The sequence below is a fragment of the Mus caroli genome, unplaced genomic scaffold (genome assembly GCF_978045245.1).
Source record: "Mus caroli unplaced genomic scaffold, Mus_caroli_1 scaffold_18, whole genome shotgun sequence".
Classification (NCBI taxonomy): Eukaryota; Metazoa; Chordata; class Mammalia; order Rodentia; family Muridae; genus Mus; species Mus caroli.
Genome location: NW_028227273.1, coordinates 59,067,773 through 59,094,946, shown reverse-complemented (window position 1 = coordinate 59,094,946; position 27,174 = coordinate 59,067,773). Strand labels below are relative to the sequence as shown.

The 27,174-nt window shown below is 54.2% G+C and overlaps 1 protein-coding gene across 3 annotated transcripts in view; it reads left to right on the top strand.

Moving 5' to 3' along the window:
- The window catches only part of LOC110312587 (tenascin-X), a 59,339-nt gene that overhangs the window by 4,840 nt on the left and 27,325 nt on the right, over positions 1–27,174 (top strand). Inside the window, exons 2-16 of one of the 3 annotated variants that reach the window (XM_085833290.1) lie at positions 4,749–5,129; positions 5,276–7,108; positions 7,455–7,570; positions 12,817–12,973; positions 13,101–13,364; positions 14,109–14,831; positions 16,171–16,539; positions 17,442–17,735; positions 19,075–19,365; positions 19,744–20,034; positions 21,735–22,067; positions 22,429–22,752; positions 23,255–23,533; positions 25,350–25,649; positions 26,807–27,094. In XM_085833290.1, coding sequence (XP_085689416.1) covers positions 4,760–5,129; positions 5,276–7,108; positions 7,455–7,570; positions 12,817–12,973; positions 13,101–13,364; positions 14,109–14,831; positions 16,171–16,539; positions 17,442–17,735; positions 19,075–19,365; positions 19,744–20,034; positions 21,735–22,067; positions 22,429–22,752; positions 23,255–23,533; positions 25,350–25,649; positions 26,807–27,094 — 6,232 coding nt within the window. In that variant the 5' untranslated portion in view covers positions 4,749–4,759. Of the gene's footprint in view, positions 1–4,748; positions 5,130–5,275; positions 7,109–7,454; positions 7,571–12,816; positions 12,974–13,100; positions 13,365–14,108; positions 14,832–16,170; positions 16,540–17,441; positions 17,736–19,074; positions 19,366–19,743; positions 20,035–21,734; positions 22,068–22,428; positions 22,753–23,254; positions 23,534–25,334; positions 25,650–26,806; positions 27,095–27,174 lie in introns of all 3 variants that reach the window. The other 2 variants (XM_085833289.1, XM_085833291.1) reach the window with 2 other exon arrangements.

Genomic DNA, 27,174 nt, shown 5'->3' with positions numbered 1-27,174 from the left:
AAGGAGCTTAAGAGGCAAGAAGAAGTCAGCAGTCCCACACATTGCCCACAAGACCACAAATCGTCACAGTACAAGCCAGAACTGTATGGAGTGTGTCATGTATCCTGAGGGGGCTCCAGCCTGGTCAAGGAGGCTTCTCTGGGTGATGTCAGATTGAGGCCAGAGGGTGAAGTGAAGAGCAGACATATAGTCCACAGAGAGGGGACTATATATACAGAGGTTCAAGTTTAGTGAAGAACACGGAGAGCAAGGTGTTTAATGAAGTCCTTATCCCTCGTGGGGGGATGGGTGGTGAGGTGGCTCAGTGGGTAAAGGCACTGAATGCCAAGGCTGTTGACCCGAGTTCAATCCCCAGCACCCAAACACAGTGGAAGGAGAGATGGCGGCCATATTGGATATCACGCGCTTCAAAAATGAAAAAGGCAGCCAGCTTACTAATTTTGTGGAATGTTGAGTAAGGTGAAGGCAGATATCCCCTAGATTTCTGTGGGAGACCACAGTGGGAATTGTTTGGTCATTTTGAAGGTGGTGGGGAAGCCATTTGGAGTGGATTGAGGCATTCATGCAGACTAGGGAAACAGGAACAGAAAATGTAGAAAAGTGTGATGTTGGGCAAGGATTTGTTCTCAGTCACAGGGTTTGACCTTCAGACAGTGCTCTGTGTGTGCACTCTACACACATCCATTTCACCCCCACCCGGGTCAAGGTACAGGACATCCCAGAAATCTTCCTCCTCCTCCTTCCAGACTGTAGCATCCCAACTGTAATCCCACCTTATCTCCTAAGAACACAATTTAGCTCTGCCTGTTCATGTGCCCACATAAGAACCGTCATTTAGAGCGTTATCTTTCTGCGTCTGGCTTCCTTTGCTCTGCACATGCACGAAATCCATCTGTGTCCTCTGTAGAAAAGAGGAAGGGTTTTGCTGTTGTTGTTGTTTATAATATTCTGCCTCTGCCATCATTGATCCAGTCTAGTTGGATTTCAGAAAATCTAAATAAACCCTGTGTGGTGGTACAAACCTGCCACCCCAAAGATGTAGGAGGCTGAGGCAGAAGGATCAGAAGTGTAAGATCAGCCCAGACTGCATAGTAAGGTCCTTTATCAAAATGACGACAGAAAAAGGAAAGGAAAAAAACCCAACCCAATTCAGTGGTTAGGAGCGACTGTCGGTCTTGCAGGGGACTCGGGTTGGTTGGTTTGTTATTGTTTAGTGAAAGATTTAGGTTCAGTTTCACTTAGTTGTGTTTGTGTGTGCATGCACATAAGTGCAGTTGATCCCCTAGAGCTGGAGTTACAGGTGGTGGTGAGCTGCGCAGCCTCACCAGAGGCTGGGGACCTAACTCAGATCCTCTGTAAGAGCAGCGCACACTCCCAACCTCTGAGCTAGCTTTCCAGCCCCAGGAGTTTTTATTTTAGATCTTATGTATGTATATGCTCATGTGACTGCACGTACACTCAGAGGCCAGAGTTCGACCCTGGGTGTCTTCTGTTTCTCTCCACCTTATTCTTTGAGGTGGAGTTCCTAAACCTGGAGCTCACCCACTGGGCTAGACTTGCTATCCTGCCTCCAGCTCCTGCGGAATGGGCTTACGGGCATGCACATAGCTTCTGGGGAATGGGTTTATGGGCATGCACACAGCTCCTGGCTTTCTCTACCAAACACATCATTTTCTCCCAGCCTGCAGCCTGTGGAGTGTCTTCTTACAGATGTCATTTGATGACCAGATGTTTTTGATTCTTGAGCTAGACATGCAGTCCCTGGGGAAGAGTCCTTGCCCATCATATTCCATCCCCAGCACAGAGGAAGTCTGTCTGGGAGAGAGGTTATCATTTCCCTACAGGAACCATTGCTTTCCCTTTTGTGTTTAGGACCACGATCAATCTCACAGAAGTTTCTGTATTTGCATATACGATAGAGTCCAACTCTTCCCCCAAGCCCCGAGTGGATCTTCAATCAACGCAACAATGTTTACATATTTGATTTAGTTGCTGTTTTATCTTTATGAGCACGTGTTGTACCTGCATGTGTGTCTGCACACCACTTGTGTGCAGTGCCTGCTGAGGTCAGATCCTCTGGAACTGGACTTATAGCAGGTTGCGAGCCACCATGTGGATGCAGGGAACTGAACAGAGGTCCCCTAGGAGAGCATCAGGCCCTGCCCTTTCTCTTTAAATTCCCATAGTATCTTAGTTGTTAATAACTGACCACACATACACAGGTCATTTTTTGAATCCTAGTCTTCTCACTCTACTGTACATCCCCAGCATTGTAAGCCTTGGCATTGGACAGCTCTGAGGGAGGGTTGTAGTGCAACTGCCTTAGGTTTACCCCCACGAGCTTACAAATAAATGAGACACAGACTATGAATGTTTTATTTGACTTTGACAATTCTTGGGGGGGGTCACCCCTCATCTACTCTCCTATCTGCTGGCCTGGCTGCCTCCCTAGCCGTGCATCCCAGATACTTGCTGTTTCTCCTGGCCATGTGCTCAACCTCCGTCTTCCTTCATGGCGGCTTCTGCCTCTCCTCTCTGCATCTCATTTAATTGTAAGCTTGTTAGGGTTAAGCTTAAAGTGGTTTACTACAGAGAGTTGTGGATTTTATTTATTTATATTTTTTAAAAAAGATTTAATTAATTATTATTTTATGTGTATTAGTACACTATAGCTGTACAAAGCCATCATCTGGTTGCTGGGAATTGAACTCAGAACCTCTGTCCTTTCCTCGCTCCGGGCCAAAGATTTTCTTTTAAAGATTTATTTATTTATTTATTATATAGGAGTACACTGTTGCTGTCTTGAGACACACAAGAAGAAGGCATCAAGTTTCATTACAGATGGTTGTAAGCCACCATGTGGTTGCTGGGATTTGAACTCAGGACCTTTGAAAGAGCCATCAGTGCTCTTAACCGCTGAGCCATCTCACCAGCCTGAGTTGTGTATTTTAATGGGAGACATTTGAGCTCATTAAAAACAAAACAAAACAAAACAAAACAAAACAAAACAAAACAAAAAAAACCAAAACAAAAGGTGCCTGGCAGTGGTGGTGCATGCCTTTAATCCCAGCACTTGGGAGGCAGAGGCAGGCAGACTTCTGAGTTTGAGGTCAGCCTGGTCTACAGAGGGAGTGGACAGCCAGGGCTACACAGAGAAACCCTGTCTCGAACCCCCCCCCCAAAAAAAAGAGGTGATGGGCTTGGAACCCTTTCTTCCTATTGGGCTCTGGGTTGCCTCATCCGTCTCTGATATGAGGGTTTGTGCATAGTCTCATTGTAACTTATTGTGCTGCGTTCGATTTATATCCCTGGAATGTCTGCTCTTTTCTGAAGGGAAATGGAGGAGTGGATCTGGGGGAGAGGGGTGGCGGGAAGGACTGGGAGGGGTGGAGGGAAGGGAGGCTGTGGGTGAGATGAAATGTATGAGAGAAAATTCTTTTAAAAATTAAAAGGCAAGATGGGTGTGGTGGTGCATACCTTTGACCCCAGCACTCAGGAGGCAGAGGCAGGTAGATCTTTGAGTTTGAGGCAGGCCTGGTCTACAAAGAAAGTTCCAGGATAGCCAGCACTACACAGAGAAACCAAAAACTAACCAACCAACCAACCAACCAAACAAACAAACAAACAAAAAAGTGATTGTTGGTTGAGCATAGTGGTGTCTGTTGGTCATCCTGGCTTTGCAGAGGTAGAGACAGGATGATCAAATGTTCAAGGTCATCCTGGGCTGCATAGTGGATGTGAGGCTAGCCTGAGCTACAGGAGACCTGCATTAAAGAAAGAGAAGGAGGAGGAGGAGGAAGAGAGAGAGGAAAAAGAGGAGAAGGAAGAAGAGGAGGAGGGAGAAGAGGAAGAAGAAGAGGAGAAGGGAGAAGAGGAGGAAGAAAAGGAAGAAGGAGAGGAGGAGGAGGAAGAGGAGGAAGGAGAGGAGGAGGGGAGAGAGGAGGAGGAGGAGAAGAAGGTGGAGGGGAGGAGGAGGAAGAGAAGGAGGAGAAGGAGAGGAAGAGAATGAGGAGGAGGGGAGGAAGAAGAAGAGGAGAAGAAGAAGAGGAAGAGGAGGGGGGAGGGGAGGAGGGGAAGGATAGAGAAAGGAGTGGGATGGACTTACTCTCGCCCCTACAAGAGTCTGTCAGGCTGCACACTGGGCACTGGGGAGCTGGTCCAGGTGTTTGGGGAAGGCCCTGGCCTCCGTACTCATCTGCCAGACTCCCTTGGCACAGACGTGTTGGCACCAACCTTATCCAGCAACTTTTCATGCTAAGCACATGCAGCAGAGTGGGGTCAGGCGAGGTACCTGTTCTCATGGGATGCTGAGTGCTATGCAGAGCGTGGGCGGGCCTCTGTGATTGGGAGGGTGGGGACAAGCGGCTCTGCCCTACATGAGGATAGCCTGAGTAAGGGCAGAACTGTAAGATGTCAGCTTGTAGGCGTCAAAAAGAGCATTCTAGACAGAGGGGGCAAAGCACAGAGGGCCTTAGGGTAGTCTTTGCAGAGCAAACAGAAGACGGGTTTGGAGCATAGTATCGGTGAGAGGAACCCAGTGAAGGAGGGAAGACAGTGAGCAGATGACATCAGAAAGAGACAGACCAGATCTGCCCAGAGAGGCCCTTCTTCAGCTTTGGATTTTCATCCATGTGTGAGCTGAGTTTGTTGCCAGTAGGTGTTCTGCTGATGTGCGCTGGAGATGAGGGGAACTGACCCTTACTGAGTCAGTTCTCTCACGGGTGTTTTTCTCTCCCCCCTCCCCACAGCCTTCTGAACCATGGCAGCTCAGTGCACCCCATCTATCCTGACCATCCTGGTGTTGCTTGGCTTAGCCAGGGCAGGCCCATTCTCTCCTCGGTCTAATGTGACACTTCCGGCCCCACGGCCCCCTCCCAAGCCCGGTGGTCCTTCTTCTCAGCTGTACGAGCATACTGTGGAAGGAGGAGAGAAGCAGGTGGTGTTCACCCATCGCATTAACCTGCCCCCATCAGCTGGCTGCGGCTGTCCCCCGGGCTCTGAACCCCCGGTGCCTGCTTCAGAGGTGCAGGCCCTGAGGGTCCGCCTGGAGATCCTGGAGGAGCTGGTAAAAGGGCTTAAGGAGCACTGCTCAGGAGGATGCTGTCCCACCGCGGCCCAAGCTGGCACAGGTGAGCCGCTGGTGGGGTGGGGGAGGAGGGGGAAAGAGGGTAGGGATGGGAGAATCAACAAGCAACTAGGAGCTAAAATGACCTTTTGAAAATAAGATGTCCATAGGATACTTACACGGGCTGGGTCTCACTTCTTATTGCTCCAGGCCAGACTGACGTGCGCAGCCTCTGCAGCCTCCACGGTGTCTTTGACCTGAGTCGCTGCGCCTGTACCTGTGAGCCTGGCTGGGGTGGACCCACCTGCTCAGACCCTACGGACACAAAGACGCCCACCTCATCCCCGCCCTCCAAGTCCTGTCCCGAAGACTGCAACGACCAGGGCCGCTGCGTCCGAGGACGCTGCGTGTGCTTCCCCGGCTACAGTGGCCCCAGCTGTAGCTGGCCCTCTTGCCCTGGAGATTGTCAGGGTCGCGGGCGCTGCGTGAAGGGCGTGTGCGTGTGTCGCGCGGGCTTCTCAGGCCCTGACTGCAGCCAGCGCTCCTGCCCTCGCAACTGCAACCAGAGAGGTCGCTGCGAGGAAGGACGCTGCGTGTGTGACCCCGGCTACTCCGGTGAGGACTGTGGGGTGCGGAGCTGTCCCAGGGGATGCAGCCAAAGAGGCCGCTGCGAGAACGGCCTCTGTGTGTGCAACCCCGGCTACTCTGGCGAGGACTGTGGGGTGCGGAATTGTCCCAGGGGCTGCAGCCAGAGGGGTCGCTGCGAGGAGGGCCGCTGTGTGTGCGATCCCGGCTATAGTGGCGAAGACTGCAGCGTGAGGACCTGCCCATGGGACTGTGGCGACGGAGGACGCTGCGTGGACGGTCGCTGCGTGTGCTGGCCCGGGTACTCGGGCGAAGACTGTAGCACGCGGACGTGCCCGCGTGACTGCCGTGGCCGGGGCCGCTGCGAGGACGGGGAATGTATCTGTGACGCAGGCTACAGTGGCGACGACTGCGGTGTGCGGAGCTGCCCCGGGGACTGTAACCAAAGGGGCCACTGTGAGGACGGCCGCTGCGTGTGCTGGCCCGGGTATACTGGAGCGGACTGTAGCACGCGCGCCTGCCCACGGGACTGCAGGGGCCGCGGGCGCTGCGAGGATGGTGTGTGCGTGTGCCACGCGGGCTACAGCGGCGAGGACTGCGGGGTGCGCAGCTGCCCCGGGGACTGTCGCGGCCGTGGGAGCTGCGAGAGCGGCCGCTGCGTGTGCTGGCCCGGGTACACAGGCCGAGACTGTGGCACGCGTGCCTGCCCCGGTGACTGTCGTGGACGCGGGCGCTGCGTGGACGGCCGCTGCGTGTGCAATCCGGGCTTCACTGGCGAGGACTGCGGGAGCCGTCGGTGCCCTGGGGACTGTCGTGGACACGGCCACTGCGAGAACGGCGTGTGCGTGTGCGCTGTGGGCTACTCTGGCGACGACTGCAGCACTCGCAGCTGTCCCAGCGGCTGCAGAGGCCGCGGCCAGTGCCTGAATGGGCTCTGCGAGTGCGACGAAGGCTACTCCGGTGAGGACTGTGGCATAAGACGGTGTCCGCGCGATTGCAGCCAGCACGGCGTGTGTCAGGATGGCTTGTGCATGTGCCACGCAGGCTACGCGGGCGAAGACTGCAGCATTCGCACCTGCCCGGCCGACTGTCACCGGCGTGGCCGCTGTGAGGACGGGCGCTGTGTGTGCAACCCAGGCTATACCGGGCCCGCATGTGCCACTCGCACCTGTCCAGCTGATTGTCGTGGCCGTGGGCGCTGTGTGCAGGGAGCGTGCGTGTGCTACGTTGGCTACAGCGGTGAAGACTGTGGACAGGAAGAGCCTCCTGCTAGTGCCTGCCCTGGGGGCTGTGGGCCGCGGGAACTGTGCCGCGCTGGACAATGCGTGTGTGTTGAGGGCTTTCGAGGCCCAGACTGTGCCATCCAGACGTGCCCAGATGACTGTCGCAGCAGGGGAGAGTGTATCCAGGGCAGATGCGTCTGCCAAGAAGGCTACGCTGGGGACGACTGCGGGGAAGGTGAGCCAGGCGCCTTCTCCAATACTCTGGGGCAGGAGCAGGGATTCTGGTAGCAGGAGCCTGAGGCATAGGGACCTGGAGGAAGAATGGAGGGAGTTGTACAGTGAGGGGTCCGTCAGAAGGACCCCGACCACCAAGGGTAGTGGAACCACAAGCACATGCCAGTGGAAAGTCTCATCTTTAGATCTTTTTAAAGCTTCTGTGTTCAGGACATGGGGAAATTTGAGGGACCTGCATTTGGTTAGTGGGAGCAAAGATGTGCCCTTCAGTGTGGCCCTGAGTGCCTCGGAGAGCCATGGGGATGCTGCTCTCGGCTAATCAGCTTGTTTTGTTCCATCCTGGGCAGAGATACCAGCCATCCAGAACATGAGGATGCATCTTCTAGAGGAGACAACAGTCCGGACAGAGTGGACACGGGCTCCCGGTCCTGTGGATGCCTATGAAATCCAGTTTATCCCCATGGTGAGGCCAAATGGACAACATTGTGGGTGGAAGGAGGGGAGGGCTTGCCTTGTGCAAGAGACTCATGGGACTCCAGATGACGGGCACCCGAGTCTGCTCCAAATGCCTTCTTAGGCTGCCCCAGCCTGGCACAGAGGCCTCATCATTGGTCTGTGGAAGCTAGGTGATGGTGGTGGTGATGATGGTGATGGTGATGATGATGGTGATGATGGTAATGCTGAACTCGCTTCTCCTGGCTGCTCAGTGTATGGCAGTCATTGATAGGGACTTTTGTTTGTTTTTGAGATTTTATTTATCTTATGTATATGAGTACACACACTATCTCTGTCTTCAGACACACCAGAAGACGGCATCGGATCCCATTACAGATGGTTGTGAGCCACCGTGTGGGTGCTGGGAATTGAACTCCTGACCTCTGGGACAGCAGCCAGTGCTCTTAACCACTGAGCCATTTCTCCAGCCCTGCTGTTAGTTTTTGTTGCTGAGCACACATCAGCCCCCATTCTGCACCCGTCCATTTGCGTTGGCCGGGCACCAGCATCAGGGTACATGGTGCTGTCCTTGCTTCCTGTGCTCGGGGTGCTCAGCCACCACCTCAGTCTTCTCAGGAAAACCTCCATCCTCTCCCCCAGCCCAGTGCTCTCCTCTTAGACTCTTTACTGATCCATGCCTCTGCCCCCAAAACAGGGAGATCCAGGGGCTGACTTGGGACCCATGACATTTTCTCAGTTTCTATGTACTGACCTGCACTCGACACAAACTCTCCGTGGTTTTGGTCATGTTTGCTTATCTTTTTATTGTAAATCTCATGGAAGCCCAAAGCAAACAGAACATTGAGAATTGATAGACAAGCAGACCTTTAATCCTAGCACTCGAGAGGCAGAGACATGCAGATCTCTGAGTTTGAGGGTAGCCTGGTCTACATAACTAGTTCCAGGACAAGCAAGGGCTATGCAAAGAAACTCTGTCTCAAAAACAAACAAACACTCCAAAACAAATAAATAACACCCCCTCCAGAAAAAAAGACAAAAATATAGATATGCAAGAAGGAAGGAGATAATAAAGGAAAGAAAAGAAGGAAGGAGGAAGGGAGGGAGAGAAAGATGGAGGGAGGGAGGAAAGAAGAGGGAAGGAAGAAAGGATGGAGGGAGGGAAGGAGGAAAGAGAGGGAGGGAGGGAGGAAGAAGGAAAGAGGGAAGAAAGAATGGAGGGAGGGAGGAAGGAAAAGAGAGACAGAGGAAGTGAGGGAGGGAGGAAGGGAAGAGAGAGGAAGGGAGGGAGGAGAGGAAGGGAGGAAGGAGAGGGAGGGAAGAAAGGAGGCCTCGGCATTCGGCGCCTGTCCCTTTAGTCTATATATAGGCTTCTCCTCGGGTTCTGTTCAATGTTATCCTTCTTGGTTTAGGCCAAGCTGTCTGGGCTGTGGCAATAACTCTGACCGTGAACTTATTTTCCCAACCCCAGCCCCTGCCCCGTGTTTCTCCCAGCATCCTTCCCTGCCTCTAACTTGCTCCTTTAGGAGTTCAGTGAGGATGAAAATGAAGCTGTAGTCTCTCCCTGGGGACCAACAGGACACAGTCTGTCATTGCCTGTCCCCTCTCCTGCTTCTCAGTCACCTGGCCTTTCCCACAAACGGTGGGCAAGACCACACTTGCATCTGTCAGTCCAGATAGGACTCCAGACAGACACACTCCCTGGCCCTAGACCCTCAGTGCTGGGGCAGAGAGGAAAGTGCCAAGGTGTTGGCTGCCATCCGTACCCCAGGGCAGGTCCCACGGGAAGGTCTCCAGCTGTATCCCAAGCCCCAGTCCTTACTTGGTGGCACAACCAAGATAGTCCCCCTTCTCCTGTTTAAACTTTTTATATAAAAATAATTTAATCGGGAGACAAGAATCTGGCAAGTGTCGAGAGGAGAAAACTGGTAGCTGGCCCCATGACAGGGAAACAAGCGCGCTGACACTTTATGAAGTGTTCGTCCACTCTGGGGTGCGCGTGCTTTATTTACATAGCTCTGGTCGGGAGGGTGAGACTTTCAGAAGGAATTTTCCTATGAACCTTTGGGGGAAGGAGAAATAAAATAAGCAGTTGAGATAAGAGAAGCCCTCAGGCACTGTTGTCTCCTGCTCCAAACACACACAGCCCCATCTTTGGGTGTTGTCAAGGGGTGTGGTGGTTTTTGCCTTTGCTCTGAACAGGGTGGTGTACAGCGTTGTGCGCCAGGCCAAACCCCACCCCCTCGCTCACCTCTGCTCTAGGACGGGACCCTCCAGGTCCTCTGTGAGGTTGTGTGTTAATCAGACCCTCAGTCCATACTCAGTCCTTAGCCCTTCTTTATTAGCTCTGTGGTGACTCTCGGTTGGGTCTGAGGCTTCCACATGGAACATTCAGACCCTAGACCTTCAGACCCTAGTCATCCTCTGCCTTCTCCCTCCTAAGCCTGTCGCTCCCTCGATCCTGCCAGCTCCCCCACCCCCACCCCCCAGAAGCACTCCTTTCTCAGAACCAGACTCTGCTATTCCTGGCCAAGGGCACACTTTTCAGAACTTAGGACTACCCCTCCCCTCCTGTGTGTGTGTGAATTGTCACGGTGATTCTGTGGCTCTCAAATGCTTTCTCCACCTCAAGATCTGAGTGAGGGCTGTGGGAGTGGGGCAGGAACCCGTTGGGAAAAAAAAATTCATGCTCACTGTTCCCTCTCTTCTACAAGATGTGAGAGAGTCTGTGACCCGAGGGACCTGAACACTGAATTAGAGACCCTTGCGTGTTCCTTGTCAGAGTGTTCTCTGCAGCCTGGAAGTGGGCTGTACCAAGTGTTCACGGGAACACAGACCTGGGCCTTGGAGGGCTTTTTCTTGGGTCTCCTGTGAGAGGAAAGATAAAAATGGGGTCCTTGCCAGGGACCGTCCAAGTTGGACTTTGCCTGTCGGACCGTGAGACTGACAGTGAGAATCAAGTTAAAGGTTGCCAATAACAATCAGCAAGGAGCCAAACTTTACCAGGGAGCACTGCCAGCTGCCAGCATCTGCTTCACACCAGCATGATGGGGCTGGGCAGTGTGGGTGAGACTGGCAGGGGAACTTCCAAGGCTCTGCTCTTGAGCATGTTGTGGGAGGAGCCAAGATATAGAGATCGATACAAAGAAAGAACTCAGAATGGGTTTGTCCAGGTGAAAGATCTAGACTTTGTGGGTGTATCATAGAAGGAGAGACAGATTGGAAGTGATGGCCAGGCAGGCTCCAGGGGGAGGAAGAGTGTCATATGTGCTGGGTGAAGGCCACCCCAAGACCACGCAGAGAGGACAGGATTCTCCGTACCCGGGGGAACATTTCCACCTGGAAAACAGTGACCGAGTTTAGTTCATCTTCACCCAAGCATCTCTGCGTGGCTTCTCATCTGGTTTTGCACTTTGGTATTTACTATGCTTTCTTGGTTTAGGTCAGCGCCTTTCACATTTTCCAGCCCCATCTGGCTGAATGGAGGTGTCCCTAACCATGGCCAACATAGCTAAGCAGGACAGAGTGTTCTCAGCAGCAGCTGCCCTTGCTGAGCCCCAGGAGGTGTAGGCTTGTTAGAAGGCTCACAGGCTTCCAACCCTCCCACCGCCACGCTGCACCCAGCCGGGCCTCTAGGAACCTGCGGGGCCACCCTACACAAGCTCATAACTTGAAACACACACCCTGAGGAGAGCTTGTCTTCTCATGGGCGTTTACCACACTTCAAGATTGGGGAGGGGGAGGTCTACATTGGCTACTAGGTTATGCCCAACCCAGGGACAGGAATGGCTGGTGTCTTATTATTTGAATCTCCTACACAAGGCATGCGTGGTGCGAGGTATAACAGCACTCAGGAAAAGCACTAATGGCGCTTTGAGCAGGTGAGCCTTGATTTAAGGGGGGCACCAGGCCGCTGAAGAGACAAGAAAAGTGTCTAAGGGGACACACAGTCCATGTCCCAAGCCACACACAGGCAGCCCTGCTCCCACTGGAAGAGCCAGCTAAGCAGGCGTGGGAAGAGTGGGGATGCAGGACATCTCTGCTGTGCCTCCTCTGTTCTGAAAGAACATGTTTAGGTATCTGGGGTCACCAAGGGAACCGGAGGGGCCCTGGGACATGTGGAAATCTGGCAAATGAGCAAGGATTGCCCGTGAGAGGAAAGCCTGGTTTCTTATATTTTTAAAGATTTACTTCCCTGGTGTGGTAGTACATGCCTGTAAACCCAGAACTTGGGAAGCAGAGGCAGAGACAGACAGATGTCTGTGAGTTCGAGACCAGCCTGGTCTATAGAGTAAGTTCCAGAACAGCTAGGGCTACACAGAGTAACCTTGTCTCAAACAAATAAACGAACGAACAAACAACGACAAAACAAAGCAAAACAGAAACAAAAAGGGATTTATTTTGTCTGTGTATGCACATGTGTGTCTAGGTGCCCAGCGAGGCCAGAGAAGGGCATCAGACCCCCTGGTGGTAGAATTACAGGCAGTTGTGAGATACCTCATGTGGGTGCCGGGATTCAACTCTGCTGCTGGTGGTGGCGGTGGCGGTGTTGATAATAATTGCTGGTGCTGCTCCTCTTCCTCTTCTTCCTCCTCTTCTTTTTCCTCTTTCTTTTTCTTCTTCTTCTGCTTTTGTTTTGCTTCTGTTTTTCAAGACAGGGTTTCTGTGTGTAGCCCTGGCTGTTCTGGAACTCTGTAGACCAGGCTGGCCTCAAACTCAGAGATCCACCTGCCTCTGACTCTGGAGTACTGGGATTAAAGGTGTGAGCCACCACACCCAGCTTGGCTCCAGCTTTCTGAAGAAAATTATTTTATGTTATAATGGTGTGTCTGTGTGTGTGTTTGTGTGTGGGTGTGGGGTGTGCACATGAATACAGGTGTCCGAGGAGTCCAGTGGTGTGGAAGCTAGAGTTAGCGTGGTTCTTCTGAGCTGCCCCACGTGGGTGCTGGGAGGTAAGTTCTTCTGCAAGAGCAGTAAGCTACCTCTGCAGCCCAGCTTCCGCTCTCCTGTTGTGCCCATTGTCAGGATCCTTCTCAGTCCCCATCTGTCCTTGAATGAGCTGACAGACACAAACCACAGAGAAGAGCTGCTGGCCAGAGCAAGGCTCTAGTCATCTTGGTTCCCCTGCTTGTATGAAGGTCAAGTCCCATACAGTCTGATGCTGACACCATTTGGAATTGTTAAAAAAAAAAAAAAAAAAAAGAGAGACCGAGGAGCAAGGAACGGAGCTCTGACACATCTGCTACTCTCTTGCAGACCGAGGGGGTGAGTCCACCATTCACAGCTCGGGTGCCCAGCTCTGCCTCAGCCTATGACCAGCGAGGACTGGCGCCTGGTCAGGACTACCAGGTCACTGTTCGTGCTCTACGAGGGACCAGCTGGGGTCCTCCTGCCTCTAAGACCATCACTACTAGTGAGAGCTGGGGCTGGAGGGGCAAGATTTCTGGATTTGACAGGCAGCTGGGAGTCAGCTTGGGGTGCGGGCTATACCAGAGCAAAGAGGACTCACTACTGAGCCCTCTTCTGTCTGATCCCACTAGTGATCGATGGTCCTCAGGACCTCCGGGTGGTAGCTGTGACCCCGACCACACTGGATCTCAGCTGGCTACGCCCCCAGGCTGAGGTGGACCGATTTGTGGTGTCCTATGTCAGTGCCGGAAACCAAAGGGTGCGACTGGAAGTTCCCCCTGAGGCAGACAGGACTCAGCTAACCGATCTGATGCCAGGCGTGGAGTACGTGGTGACTGTCACTGCAGAAAGAGGCCATGCAGTCAGCTACCCAGCTTCTATCAGGGCAAATACAGGTATGGTGGTCCTGGCATTCCGGATGTTAGGGAAGAGCCTGGTTTCTGGGACTGGGGGGTCCTTTCCTTGGTCACCCAGGCTGGAGGGTCAGAGATGTATGTGGCCATCCCAGAACACCTGCTACAGCCTTGTTCTGTTCTAAAGTCAACCGGGAAACAGCCTTTAGGTTCTCAGAGTCCTATAGGAAGCTTGAAGGTTAGACTGTGGGAAGGACCGCCTCCTGGGAAGGAAGCAGTAGACAGAAGATGCTGTGATCCACCCAGGGGACGGCAGCTCTTATCCTAATTTAGGTACTAAGTGGACAGCTTGATGTGGGTACTAGAGTAAGTCATAGGTCATGATATTGCTGATTTTTGGACTGGGGTTGTCTGGGGTTGGGTCTCAGAGCGATCATTTCCTACCAACACTCAAGGTTTCTTAACAGACACTCAGATGGATCTTTCTTTGCTTTTCCTGGGACATGGCGACACCTTCGGCGTAGCTCACGTTTTCATCCCCCTTTTCTGTTCTCTCCATCAGATACACGCCCCACCTGCTGGCTTTTTTTTTTTTTTCTTTCTAGGGCACCAACAGTGGCAGGCTTGGAAGGCAAAGGAGTAGATGGGGCTTGGGGACCCTAATTTCTCTTTTTAGGTGGGACTGGGGCTCAGAGAAGAAGCCTCATCCCCAGTTGGGGGAGCAGAGCGGTGGGTGGGGGAACCTGACACTGACCCACTGTCCCCTCCCCCTTTCTCGCTTGGCAGCACCAGGCCACTACAGTTACCCGGAGGTGCGCCCCCCAGCCCCGCCCCCCAACCCCCGTCCCCAGCCTCGATGGCCCTCCCGGCCCTTGCCGTCCCCAGAGACGGACGAGAAGGAGTGGCATCTCCGGCCGAGACCGCCCCAGCCTCCCCGACGGCCGTGGGGTAACTTGACGACTGAACTGGGCCGCTTCCGTGGCACAGTACAGGACCTGGAGCATCACTTGCGAACCCACGGCTATCCACTGCGCGCCAACCAGACTTACGCATCGGTGGCGCGCTACATCCATGAGTTCTTGAAGCGTCATCAAACAGCGGGTGCCCCAGCATCCCAGCCACGTCACCCTCACCCCACCACTAGTCCCACCCAGAACACCAGGAAGCGGGACTCGGAGCAGGGTGCTGAGGGCCCAGCATCCGATGGTGCACACCCGGTGACTACAGCGCGCCACCCGAAACCGGAGGTGCTGGGCAGTGCAGCCGATGGCTCACTGATTGTGTCCCTGGACGGGCTCCGTGGTCAGTTCGAGCGCGTGGTGTTGCGCTGGCGGCCACTGCTACCAGCCAAGGGCCCCAGCGGGGAGCTGACTGTGGATGGTTCTGAACGCACTGTCCGCTTGCCGAATCTCAGGCCCGGGACTACTTACCACGTGGAGGTCCATGGGGTACGGGCAGGACAGACTTCCAAGTCCTACGCCTTCATCACCACCACCACCACCACCACAGGTAGTGTGGGCTGGGGCCCTGGACTGCCTACCCCCTGTCTAGTGTCACCTGCCTTCAGGATTGTACTTGCTTATTCCTGCTACCTCACTGCTTAGGCCTCCGCCCCTCACCATGCCCCACTCCCCCACCTCCCAGTCTACCTGGTCCAGGCTGCAGGATACTTCCACAGACAGCTGCTCTCCACTGTCACAAAAACCTACCCCATCCCAGGGTCCTGGCATCCTCCTGAGGATAATCAAAGCCAAATAGACCCAGTTTGTGGAGTTCCCTGGCTCACACGTGGGTTCCCAAGCTCTTTGGCAGCGCCTGCTATTGCCAGGCAAGTTCAACATCTTGACATAGCGACACAATATTGTCTGCAAAGTTCATACTCAAGTACCTTGCACTTGAGTTTGTTTTTTTCCCTAATTGGGAAAGGGGAAAGAAAAACAAAACAACCTAAAACCACAAAAAGCACCATCTCACAATGTTTAGAGCAAGTTAGAGTTTTGTGTAAGGCTGCACTCAGAGCTGACCCGCAGTTAGGACGCTTCCCATGCAGGCAGCAGAAGGCCTCGCGGTGGCGTGTGCCTTCAGTGAATGGGATTGAAACCAGAGATTCCCACTCTGACTCACTGCGGCGAGGGTGCCTGATGCCTGTGGTCTGTGGTTATTTCTCACAAGTTGGCTTTGACCTTGACGGGATGCAGCAGAACAGCTTGAGGGGTGGCCTTGAAAGCCATCGGGGCTGCGTGTGGATGGTGGGAGGTGAAACCATGGGGTTTCCTGAACCGCTTTCCCAGACTTGGCTCCCCCTCCAGCTGGTTTCTCCCACAGGACTGATGCCTGGCCCAGGGACAGGGTGCTTTGTGGCTGCAGGGTCGGGGTGGACCTGTTCTTCCTCCTTAGGGCCCAGATGCCACAGGAATTGGACCTCCGTCCACCCTCGCACCCTGTTTGTGCTCCACCCCTTCCCTTCTAACAACACAGCCCCTCCTTTCTTGCAGGCTCTCACTACAACACTAATGGAAGGTGGAGAGACACCAGTGGGGGCGTGGGGGGACAGCACGGACATTTGGAGTTTGAGGTCGGGGAAGCCTCTAGTAGGGAGGGAATAGCAGGTTTTATCTGTCACTGCCTGGCTGCTCTGGAATGAGTTCCACGGGAGGACTCCATTTGGAGGACTCGGCCAAATATGGGAGAAGAAGGCTGAGGAGCAGCTTGGGAGAGGGGAGGGAAGCCTTCTAGCCCTCAAAGGCTGGGGGGCACATTGGGGACTCCAGGTGCCCTTCCTAATCTCATGCTCCACTCTCCTGTTTTTTGTTTTGTTTTTTTCCTTACCCGCTCTGCTCTTTCCCAGGGTCCTTACCCTCTGGCCTCTTGGAGGCTACTGATGAGCCTCCTCCCTCGGGCCCCTCTACAACCCAAGGGGCCCAGGCCCCTATCCTGATCCTGGAGCACCACCCGCTGGGAGAGTTGAAGGTGCTGGGCAGAGACAAGGCAGGGCGCCTCCGTGTGGCCTGGACTGCCCAGCCCGACAGCTTTGCCCACTTCCAGCTGCGTATGCAGGTGGCCGAGGGGCCCTGGGCTCACGAAGAACTGCTACCAGGAGACATTCAGCAGGCTCTGGTGCCCCCACCCCCTCCCGGAGCCCCCTACAAGCTATTCCTCCATGGGATCACCCCTGGGGGCAAGATCTCTGTTCCTATCACCTACCAAGGCATTATGGGTACATTCTGGATTGTGCTTGGAGCTGTGCCCTGAGACTGGGGGAGGAGCTGGGGCCATCTTAGGACTCTAGAGGAAGGCTAGGACTTAAGGGGCCTCGGAGGGCAGGCCTGACTGGAAGATAAGAGAAAGCAAAGGAGAAAGAAAAAAGTGAAAGTTCAGAGGAGGCATCGGAGAAGACAGTGCCACGGAGAGGAGTCTGAGGTGGCATAGTGACCCATCCAGGAGAGTCTATGTGTGCCTCACTTCCTGGTTGTCCCTCTACTCTGCCCTGGGCTGTAGAGTCCTAGGTAGATAAAGCTCTGGTCCCAGAATGGGACCCTCAGATATATTTTCTCTTAGGGACCATACCTGTGGTTACATTGGTCAGGTTTTTTTTTGTCACCTGGGGATAAAGTCTTTGTGTGTGTGTGTGTGTGTGTGTGTGTGTGTGTGTGTGTGTGTGGTGTGACTAGGGTACCCACTTCCATCAAGACTTTAGAAAAGGGTAGGAAAGGACAAGGCTTGGGATATCTAACCATCACACCCGCCTTGGCTCTCTCTCTTTCTCTCTCTGGGACTAGGATCTTTGACTCTTGGCCCAATTCTAGAACAACTTGACCACTGGGAGAGGGTAGCAAGGGAAAGAGCAACTCAGGAGGCTAGGGAGCCTGAAGACCACTCTGTAGCAGTAGTGGGGAGGCTGGGAACTCTCAAGCAGTACCACAGGGAACTCAAGACTCTCCTTAAAGTCTAAGGGTATGGGGGGAGGGGGAGGGACATGAAGAGAGGACAGAGACTTAGAGAAAATGTCTCCTTCCCAGGAGGGGCACAGATAGGATGAATGAGGCAGAGCAGAGGGTAGAGACAGGGTGAAGGGGAGTGGTTGACCCAGCATGCTTTGCTTTCGTCCCCAAACCTCAGACAGGGCTCAGGAACAGCCTGGGAAGCCATCAGTCCAGCCACGCCTGGGTGAACTGACAGTGACAGGCCTGACCTCTGATTCCCTGCTCCTGCACTGGACTGTCCCAGAGGGGGAGTTTGACTCCTTCCTGATTCAGTACAAGGACAAAGACGGGCCCCAGGCGATATCCGCGGAGGGACCCCAGCGTTCTGCACCCATCTCAGGCTTGGAACCAGGACGAAAGTACAAATTTATCCTGTATGGACTCGTCGGCAAGAAGAGGCATGGCCCCCTGATGGCTGAAGCCAAGATCTGTGAGTGACAGCAGGCACCCCTGCCCCACACTTTGTACAGTGCTGAAGCAGGGTGCCCCAGGGAGATTGTCTATGGCCCGTGGCAGCTGTGTTAAATCCCAAAGGGAAAGCAGTAGATGGCTCAGTGGCAAGGGCGTAGGTGAGGCAGAGCGGTGGTCCCCAGAGAAGGCACAGCTCTCTTTTGGCTAGAGAGCAGAACGACGCAACGTGTGGAGCACTGAAGGGCTCAGTCTTGGGGTTCTGTGTGAGCTGGCCTTGACCTGATTTGGGAATCCCAAGGAACCTCTGAGAGCCTTTAAGGGCAATTGTGAAATTATGACCTCAAAAATAGCACACTGTCTGCTGCAGGGGCATGCTAGGGAAGAGAGCCAACAGTTGGTGAGACTGGTGGCTGATGCTGGCCTGGAGTATGGCAGTGGGAGGAGAGCCTGGAGGTCCAGGGTAGCCCAACGTCCCCGGGCCAGCCACTTCTGTCCCCTAAGCAGCAGCAGGTGGGGAACAATGGAGGCCGAGACACTCGGGGAAGTATGTTCCGTGTATTTCCGGAGCCAGTGAGCTCAGAGCTGTGCTCAGAGCATTCTTGAACTAACACAGGTTCTTATAACAGCTGTGAGTGGCACCACTATGTCACAGGTGAGAAGAGCCGAGGGACAGACAGAAGGTGCCTGACAGAGGTTGGCAGACCTCGGGGTTACACTGAGTCCCGGTAGCTGTGGGGAGCATCTGAGGGAAGCAGAGGTAGAGAAACAGCAGGGTGTCCCTGATGCTAGGAAACAGGGTGTGGCCAGCGGTGAGTCAGAGTCCTCGGGTTAGGACTCTCAAGTGTCCACAGGACTTAGTAATGGCAGGCTACCCGGAGCTGCCTGGTGGAGGTTATGGGGTACTCTGGGAACTGTGCCAAGATGGGAGACGGAGACAGATACACTGGGAAAGTGGGTGGAGCCAGGGACAGAGCAGAGCAGGTGGGTGGGTACCCCAAAGAGGAGGACCCAGTGTGGGGCTCTTTCCCACATTGACACACCCCAAGGATGTTCTGTCTTGGGAGAGAAACTGGCTAGAAGTTAAGTTGGAAGCGGGAGGCTGCCTCCGGGAGATTTCCCTGGCTGCAGATGTGGAAAGGTTGGGGTGTGTGTGTCAGGGATACCCCTCCCCTTCTGGAGCCTGCTTCCCTTGGCTGAAAGTAGCCACTGCAACACTACAGTGCTGGGCCATTTAGAAGGCATCACTGCTTCCTGTAACCAGGCACAGCCCCTGGTAGAGCTCACAGCCCAGCAGAGCACATCCGCTGCACAGGACGTCCTTTCTCTGGTGACTCTCTTTCTCTGTTCCCTTTTCCTAGTGATTCAGAGTGACCCCGACCCAGGATCCCCACCCCGCCTGGGAGAGCTATGGGTGACAGACCCCACTCCACACTCATTGCACCTCTCCTGGACTGTTCTCGGAGGCCAGTTCGACTCCTTCGTGGTCCAGTACAGAGACAAGGAAGGCCAGCCCCGTGTGGTACCTGTGGAGGGGCCTGATCGCTCAGTGGTGATCTCCCCACTGGACCCCAATCACAAGTACAGGTTCACTCTGTTTGGGATTGCCAATAAGAAGCGGTACGGGCCCCTTACTGCTGATGGCACTACTGGTGAGTGACTGCCACCTAAGCTCTCTCTCATGTGACCTGTTCTTGCTCTACACACACACACACACACACACACACACACACACACACACACACCCTCAGCCAGGAGCCAGCTGAGCCTCCCAGCAAAATGGCTGATCCCGACACTTTGGCCCTGTTCCCAGGCTGAGGGGCAGCCAGCTTTCCCTGAGCAGCTAGGTCCCTTCCACCCCATTCTGCGTGTTCTCTAAAGCCCAGGAGGTGTGTCATAGACTCTCTGTGCCCCTGCTTCCCAGGGTTTTAGCGCTCACAGTTAAGAGTGCTGACCCCCAGAGGTGAATCTGAACCCCGATCCCAAGTTGCTGGTTCTGCGCCTGGCTCACGTTCCTCCACTACTTACAGCTGCAGAGACGAAAGAGGACTCCTCAGAGCTGCCCCGCCTTGGTGAACTGACTGTGACTGGTATGACCCCAGACTCCCTGCGCCTGTCCTGGACAGTGGCCCGGGGTCCCTTCGACTCCTTTGTAATCCTTTACAAGGATGCACAGGGCCAGCCCCAGAGTGTACCCATTGAAGGTGATGAGAATGAGGTCACTGTCCCCGGCCTGGAGTCCAACAGGAAGTATAAGATGAACCTCTACGGGCTTCGTGGCAGGCAGCGTGTGGGGCCGGTGTCAGTGGTGGCCAAAACTGGTGAGTCAGAACCCCACATGGCTCCCTTCACTGCTGGCCCCAAGCCTCCACACAGGGCCTGCCCCAGCCCCACCTTCCCTTTCTGCGGAGGCCTCTGCCTCCTTCCTCCTGGGCAGTTCTTATGTCCTCACATCCCAGGATGCCTCACCCAGGCCCCAGATCCTCAGATGGCTTCCATGTTCATTTCCCCCTCTTCTATGCTACATCTTCCCCAGAGGCCCTCTCCTTCAGCCACAGTGTATTACGGCTTGTACTGAACTCCCTCTGGCCCTGATTCAGTTCCTGGTGTTTCTGCTAGCCACCCCTGCACCCTTACCAAAGCCACTGCTCTGTTCAAGGGCAGCAGATTCAGGGGACCAGGGAGCCATGTTGCTCCAGTCTCTTCATGGGTGGGAAGGGCTCCTTTTAGCCCCCGATCCTATAGCCCCAGTCAGGCTGGCCCCAGGTCTCATCTATCATGTTTCCTCACGCACCCAGCCCCGTCGTCGCTGTCTGCGGGTCCTGTACTGCTACTGAGCAGAGCGTGTGCTTTGGCGGCAACTGGCTGGCTCTCAGTGCTGGCTTCATAACTCACTGCTCACAGGACTTTGGACCAGTCACTTAACCCCACTGTCCCCACCTTCCCTTCTGCCAAGAGGGGGGTCTTAATAGCGACACCCCCATAGGGCTGTTTCTCAAGTTCAAGACACAGCTAAGACACGGTAATCACAGCTGAAGCAGGAGGATTGTTGAGTCCCAAGCCATCCTGGGTTGCACAGTAAGACCTTGCCTACAACAGGATCAGTAACTAGAGATGGCTCCTGCTCAGAGCACCTGCGTGCAAACTGCTGGGGTGCAGCGCCCCTGCCTCCCCAGGACCCTCCCTTTGCTCCTCACCTCCCCACCATTGTCACATCATTGTCACAGGTTGCTTCTTGTCTGCTCCCCACCAACCACCCCAGGGTTCCTGCCCCTTGCACCTCAGTCCCTCCATGGAACCACTGCAGGCAACCAGGGGCGCTGTCTCAGTGATGCATTCCTTCCTTTGAGACTGAAGGGTCTGGTGCATGGAGGGAGCAGGGTACCCAAACAGCCCCAGGAGCTTATATGTTTCTTATTGTGCTATTTTTATTTTTCATTCTCACAGTTACATCCTGACTACAGTTTCCCCTCCCTCCACCTCTCCCAGCAGCCCCTGCTTCCCCTCTCCCCTAGATCCACTCCTCCCCCTACCCCAACCCCAGCAAAGAGCAGCAGCTTTCCAGGGATCTCAACCAGACAGGGCTTAACAAGTTACAATAAGGCCAGGCACAAACCCTCACATCAAGGCTGGATGAGGTAACCCGACAGGAAGAAAAGGGTCCCAAGAGCAGGCAAGAGTCATAGACACCTCTTCTCCCACAAACATCCCAAGCTAACCAATCACAACATACATGCTGAGAACCTAAGACCGATTCATGCAGCCTCTGTGATTGCCGCTGCAGTCTCTGTGAGCCCCTTTGACCCGGCTTTGTGGGTTCTGTAGACCATGTTCTCTTGGTGTCCATGACCCCTCTGGCCGCAGTTGCTCAGTTTATGATGTATCAGGGACTGGATGGTGAATGACAAGGCCACGGGAGCTCTAAGCCTTCAATGGAGGAATACACATAATGATATGCCTTGGTATCGCCATTGATGAACCAGTCACCATTAATGCCTGAGACTCAGATCTCTTCTCTCAGCCCCACCAGATGTTGTAGACCAGCCCCTCAGCCCCCCAGAGCCCAGCACAGAGGCCCCAGAGCCCCCCGAGAAGCCACTCCTGAGAGAGCTGACCGTGACAGACACCACACCCAACTCCCTGAGCCTCTCCTGGACAGTCCCCGAGGGACAGTTTGACCAATTCGTGATCCAGTACAAGAACGGGGATGGGCAGCCCAAGGTGGTGCGGGTGCCAGGACATGAGGACCAGGTCACCATCTCTGGCCTGGAGCCAGACCAAAAGTACAAGATGAACCTGTATGGCATCCATAGTGGCCAGCGTGTGGGCCCCGTGTCTGTTGTTGGGGTGACAGGTGAGTGGACTGTGGGACCTGCTGTTCTTTGGTGACTAGTAACTAGGAAACAGTGGCCAAGGATTGGTCAGACCCACAGGTCTATTTTGGCTGAAGCTATGGCCGACTATTATGTGCGCCACCCCTGAGCTGACCTGTCTCTCTGGGCAGGAGGGCTGTAGAGTCCATGGCTATGTTGGTGGCTGTCTATGTCCCCTCAGCTTGGGCATATTGGCCAGCTGTCAGATGACCAGGGACACTGTTCCTTGTGGAGCAGCTCTAAACTGATCCTAGGTTTCCTGGGAGCTATTGTTTCGGCCTCCTTCCCAAGGCCTGAGGACACGTGCTGGGGACCCTGCTCACCTCTCTGTCTCCTTCTCAGCTGCAGAGGAAGAACACCCCAGCCCCACAGAGCCCAGCACAGAGGCGCCAGAACTCACCGAGGAGCCGCTCCTGGGAGAGCTGACAGTGACAGGATCGTCCCCAGACTCCCTGAGCCTCTCCTGGACCGTTCCCCAGGGAGACTTTGACTCCTTCACTGTCCAGTACAAGAACAGTGATGGGAGGCCCCAGGTGATGCATGTCGGGGGCCAGGAGAGGCAGGTCATCGTGAGAGACCTGGATCCTGGGCGCAAGTACAAGATGAACCTGTATGGACTCCATGAGGGGCATCGTGTGGGCCCTGTGTCCACTGTGGGCATGACCGGTGAGTCAGAACTGGGATCTGCTTCTGTTCCCCCTTCCTGCTGAGTCCCATTGTCCCATGTCCAGGAGCTATCGAGCTGTGGACTATTGGTACCTTGCTTCCTTGGGAAGACCTAGACAGAGTGAATCATCAGGGACTAGGGCTTCTATCAGCTTTGTTGTAGACCCCTTCCCAGTAAGCCCAGGCTGACAGCTAACAAGGACTTGGTGAACCCAGATATGCATATATGTTGTGGCTCTTGTATTTGATGTGTGTGTGTCGTGGCACATGTACATAGGACAGCGCTGTGGGTCTGGTCCTCTCTTTCCATGGGTTCTGGGATGGAACTTGGGTTTTCAGTCTTGCTTGAAAGACTTTACACCAGCGGAGCCATCTTGCTGGTGCCACATCCACCAGGTTGCTGGTGAATCTTCTTGGCAGATGGGTGTTTCTTTGATGCAGTTTTGTGCACAATACTCCTAGGACCCTCTTCTAGCAGACCATTTCTGTCTCAAACAACCAGAAGAGAAGACCTCCCTTGAGCCACGCCTGGAGGAGTTGACAGTGACTGGTGTAACCCCCAATTCCGTGACCCTCTCGTGGCTAGTTCCTGAGGGACAGTTTGACTCCTTCGTGGTCCAGTACCAGGACAGGGATGGGCAGCCCCGGGAGGTACCAGTGACAGCAGAACAGCGTGAGGTCACTGTCCTTGACTTGGACCCTGCAAGAATATACGAAATGAACTTCTACGGGCTACACGGCAGACAACGTGTGGGCCCCCTCTCCGTGTCAGCAATGACAGGTGAGTGACAGAGCCAGGCAGTCCCCATCCCTGGGTATCCATAGCCCTTCCTTAAAACCCTTGCCCCAGCCTTGCATGGGACTCTTATCCATCACCCCTCAGTCTCTGTGTCAGTGACCCTACAGGCCTCACTCCAGACTCACAGACATCCAAGTCTCCAAACCTTTGGCTTTTCCCCAAGGCTGGAACCTTCCCACCCTCAGTGGCTTCCCTATCTGCACTCCAGTCCTGACCCTGCCTTCCATTTGGCCTCTGTCCCTCTATCCCTCCCCTCTCCCTCCTTTCTTTGATTTGGCACAGCTGTTTCGTTTTCCCTCCCCTTCTCTTGATAACTCGACTTGAGCACAATCACCACCCCGTTCCTGTCCTTCACGGGGGTCAAGCATCAGAACCCCTCTGAGGTCCTGGGTGCCTGTCCAAGTCACAGCCCCTTCTGGTCCAATTCCACTGCTTCCCATGGGGAAGCCACCCCTCCTTGGTCTCCTGCCTACATCTCCCTCTTCCTCTCATCTCTTCTGGGCATCTGGAGGAATCCCTAACAGTGCTCAGAACACTGCTGCATTAACACCTAGAAAACAGAATTTCTATGATGGTGAAGGGCCCTGCTCAGACTGCTATAGCCAGCATTCCACACCTTTAGGGTATACATGCAGATGTAGGCAGAAGATAGACAAAAACCATAACCTTTTACATGTGTGCGCGCACACATGGTCATACGTGTAGATGTGCGCAGGTCACAGCATGACAGGAAGTCAGAGGACAGCTTGATGGGAGACAGTTTCCATCTGCCATGTGAGTCTCAGGAATTGAGGTCAGATTGTCACGTTTAGTGACTTGTGCCTTCACCCAAACCAAGAAAAAATATCCTTTCTTGGGACCAGGGAGATAGCTCGGTTGGTATTAGTACAACACGAGGGTCTGAGTCAGACCCTCAGAACCCATGGAAGGTGCTGGGCGTGGTGTAATCCGAGCACTGGGCGAGGCTGGTGTGGGGGCAGAAATAGGAGAATCCTTGGGACTCACTGGTGAGCCAGCCTTGCCTAAACAGCAGGCTGCAGAACACAGTGAAGAACTGTGTCTCAGAAGAAAATGAGGTGGACAACTGCTCAGGAATAGCACCAAAGGTCTCTATGTGTAAACACACACACATGCATGCAGGCTTACCTGCAAACACAGGAACACACACATGCATGCATGCTCACCTGCACACACATGAACATGGATACATATGTGCAGGCTTACTTGCCCACACATGACCACATGCACACATACCTGCATGCTTATGTGCACACACGAACACGTACACACACACGTTCATCTGTAGTTACCAACCAGTTTCATAGTATTTGCCTTGCCTTGGGCATGGCAAGTGACTTGGAGAGGATTTAAAGTTTTCAGGATATGCAGAGACTGTCATCCCATATGATGGCATTGAACATCTTTGGGCTTGAGATCCTTGGAGCCGGGTTATGAATACCAGAGACCAGTATGCCGTTATCAAAAAATTTACTGTCTGATTTATGACTTAGCCATACCTGGACTTCTTTGTCAGCTCACATAAAGCTGACACATGCAAACAACGCTTTGGTGTTTCTGGATCACTCTAAGGCCATGGGAAAGCGTGCCTTTCTGTTAGTGACATTCCTAAGTGCTGCTGATACCATGCTGATCATGGAACACCAGACTGGTACAGCTACTGAAGATTAAGAGGAAAATCCCCTGCTTCAGTGGTAGCCCCCAAGACAGGCAGAGCCAGGTCATTCCTCCAGCAGCTTAGACATGATCTCTCTTCTCATCCTAGACTCTCTCTCACCAGCACCAGCTCCAGCCACCGAGGCCTCCAAACTGCTCCCAGAACCACGACTGGGGGAACTAACAGTGACAGATGTGACCCCGGACTCAGTGGGCCTCTTGTGGACTGTCCCTGAGGGTGAATTCGACTCCTTTACGGTCCAGTACAAGGACAGGGATGGCCAGCCCCAGGTGGTGTCTGTGGCAGCGGACCTACGGGAGGTCACCATCCCAGGCCTGGAGCCCTCCCGCAAGTACAAGTTCCTGCTCTTTGGGGTCCAAAATGGGAAACGACGCAGCCAGGTCTCTGTAGAGGCGAAGACAGGTGAGGACTACATGAGATCTGGCTTGAGCCCCACCTGAGGCCCTGGCCTTCCCTGAAGTATTTGAACTTCCTGCTAGCCATCTTTTCTGTTTACCCACTCGAGTCCATAGCAGTTAGAGACCCAGCAGGGGCGGGTTCTCAGACCTTCTCTCTGCCCTCCGTTTGTTCTACATGCTGGGCCTTCACAGGGTGATGGGCTGTAGGGATCTGAGGCCTCTTGGCGGGGAATGAAACTAACCAGGACCCCCTCCTATCACCCCAGATGAGACTGTCCCAGCCTGAGACGGTTGCTTGTCTTTCTAGCTCACATCCTGACTCCCATCCCTCTGCCCCACATCCACCTCCAGGAGAGGCTCACCTTCCTCTCTCCAGTTCTTGGAGCCTGGGAAAATGGAAACCAGAGAAAACCTACCCAGCTGGTCCCTTTCTTGGGGTCTGGTCCAGGCCCTCCTCTACCCCCTGGGGCTTCCCATTGCCAGAAGTCTCTCACAATAACAATTCCATCAGTGGCTTTGCTGTCCAGGAGGGCAGCGGGCCAGCACTTTCCCAAGTTGGCTCCTTTGGCAGTCATGGGATTCCTTCTCTGAGTTTTCTTATGTGTTACCCCCAACACTAGTCCGCACAGCATGTCTAGTGCAGTCACCCCCATGCCTCCTGAGGAGTTAAGGTTCTGAGTCAGATGAGAAAGAAAACAGGAAATTGGGCCACACTTAGCCCCCCACCCCAGCATCCCGCATCTGCCACTTGTTTGAATCCCACGATGAGCCTCTACCCTCTAGGAATTCGTCAGGGACCAGTCAGGTCCCTCAGCTGGGGCTTCTGAGAAGAAAACTAGACAGAGACAATCATCACAGTGAGATGTCCCCTGTGGAAAGAAAAGTCACTAAGGGATAGAGAGCCACTTGTCAGCGAGGATAAGATGAGGGAAGTTGGGGTGAGCGTTGACAGGGTTGAGTCAGGACAGAAGACCCATCCCACAGGGGTCAAGTGAAGGAGGCTCTGGCTAGATGAGGGAGTGGACCAGAGGCTAATGGAAATATCTGGGGGGTGGGGGGCACTGACCACTTGGGCCACTCTGGATTTTTCCAGAGCTGGGAGGTGGTCAAAGAATCAGTTTTTTGGAAAAAAATAAACACAAGAACGTTTCTCTGTGTCAGCTACCCGTGATGACGCCAGTCCAGGAGCCCCTCCCCGCCTTGGAGAGCTGTGGGTGACGGATCCTACCACGGACTCTCTACGCCTGTCCTGGACAGTCCCCGAGGGCCACTTTGACTCTTTTGTGATCCAGTTCAAGGACAAAAGTGGGCCCAGGGTGGTGCCAGTAAAGGGTCAAGAGCGGACAGCCACTATCACGGCCCTCGATGCTGGCCGCAAGTACAGATTCCTCCTCTATGGGCTTCTGGGAAGGAAGCGCTTTGGCCCCCTCACTGCAGAGGGCATTACAGGTGAGAGCTTCCCGGCAGGTCAAAAGGCGGAAAGTCATTGCTGAGGCTACAACCTCTCCTTTCTCTGCTCTGCCCTTGAA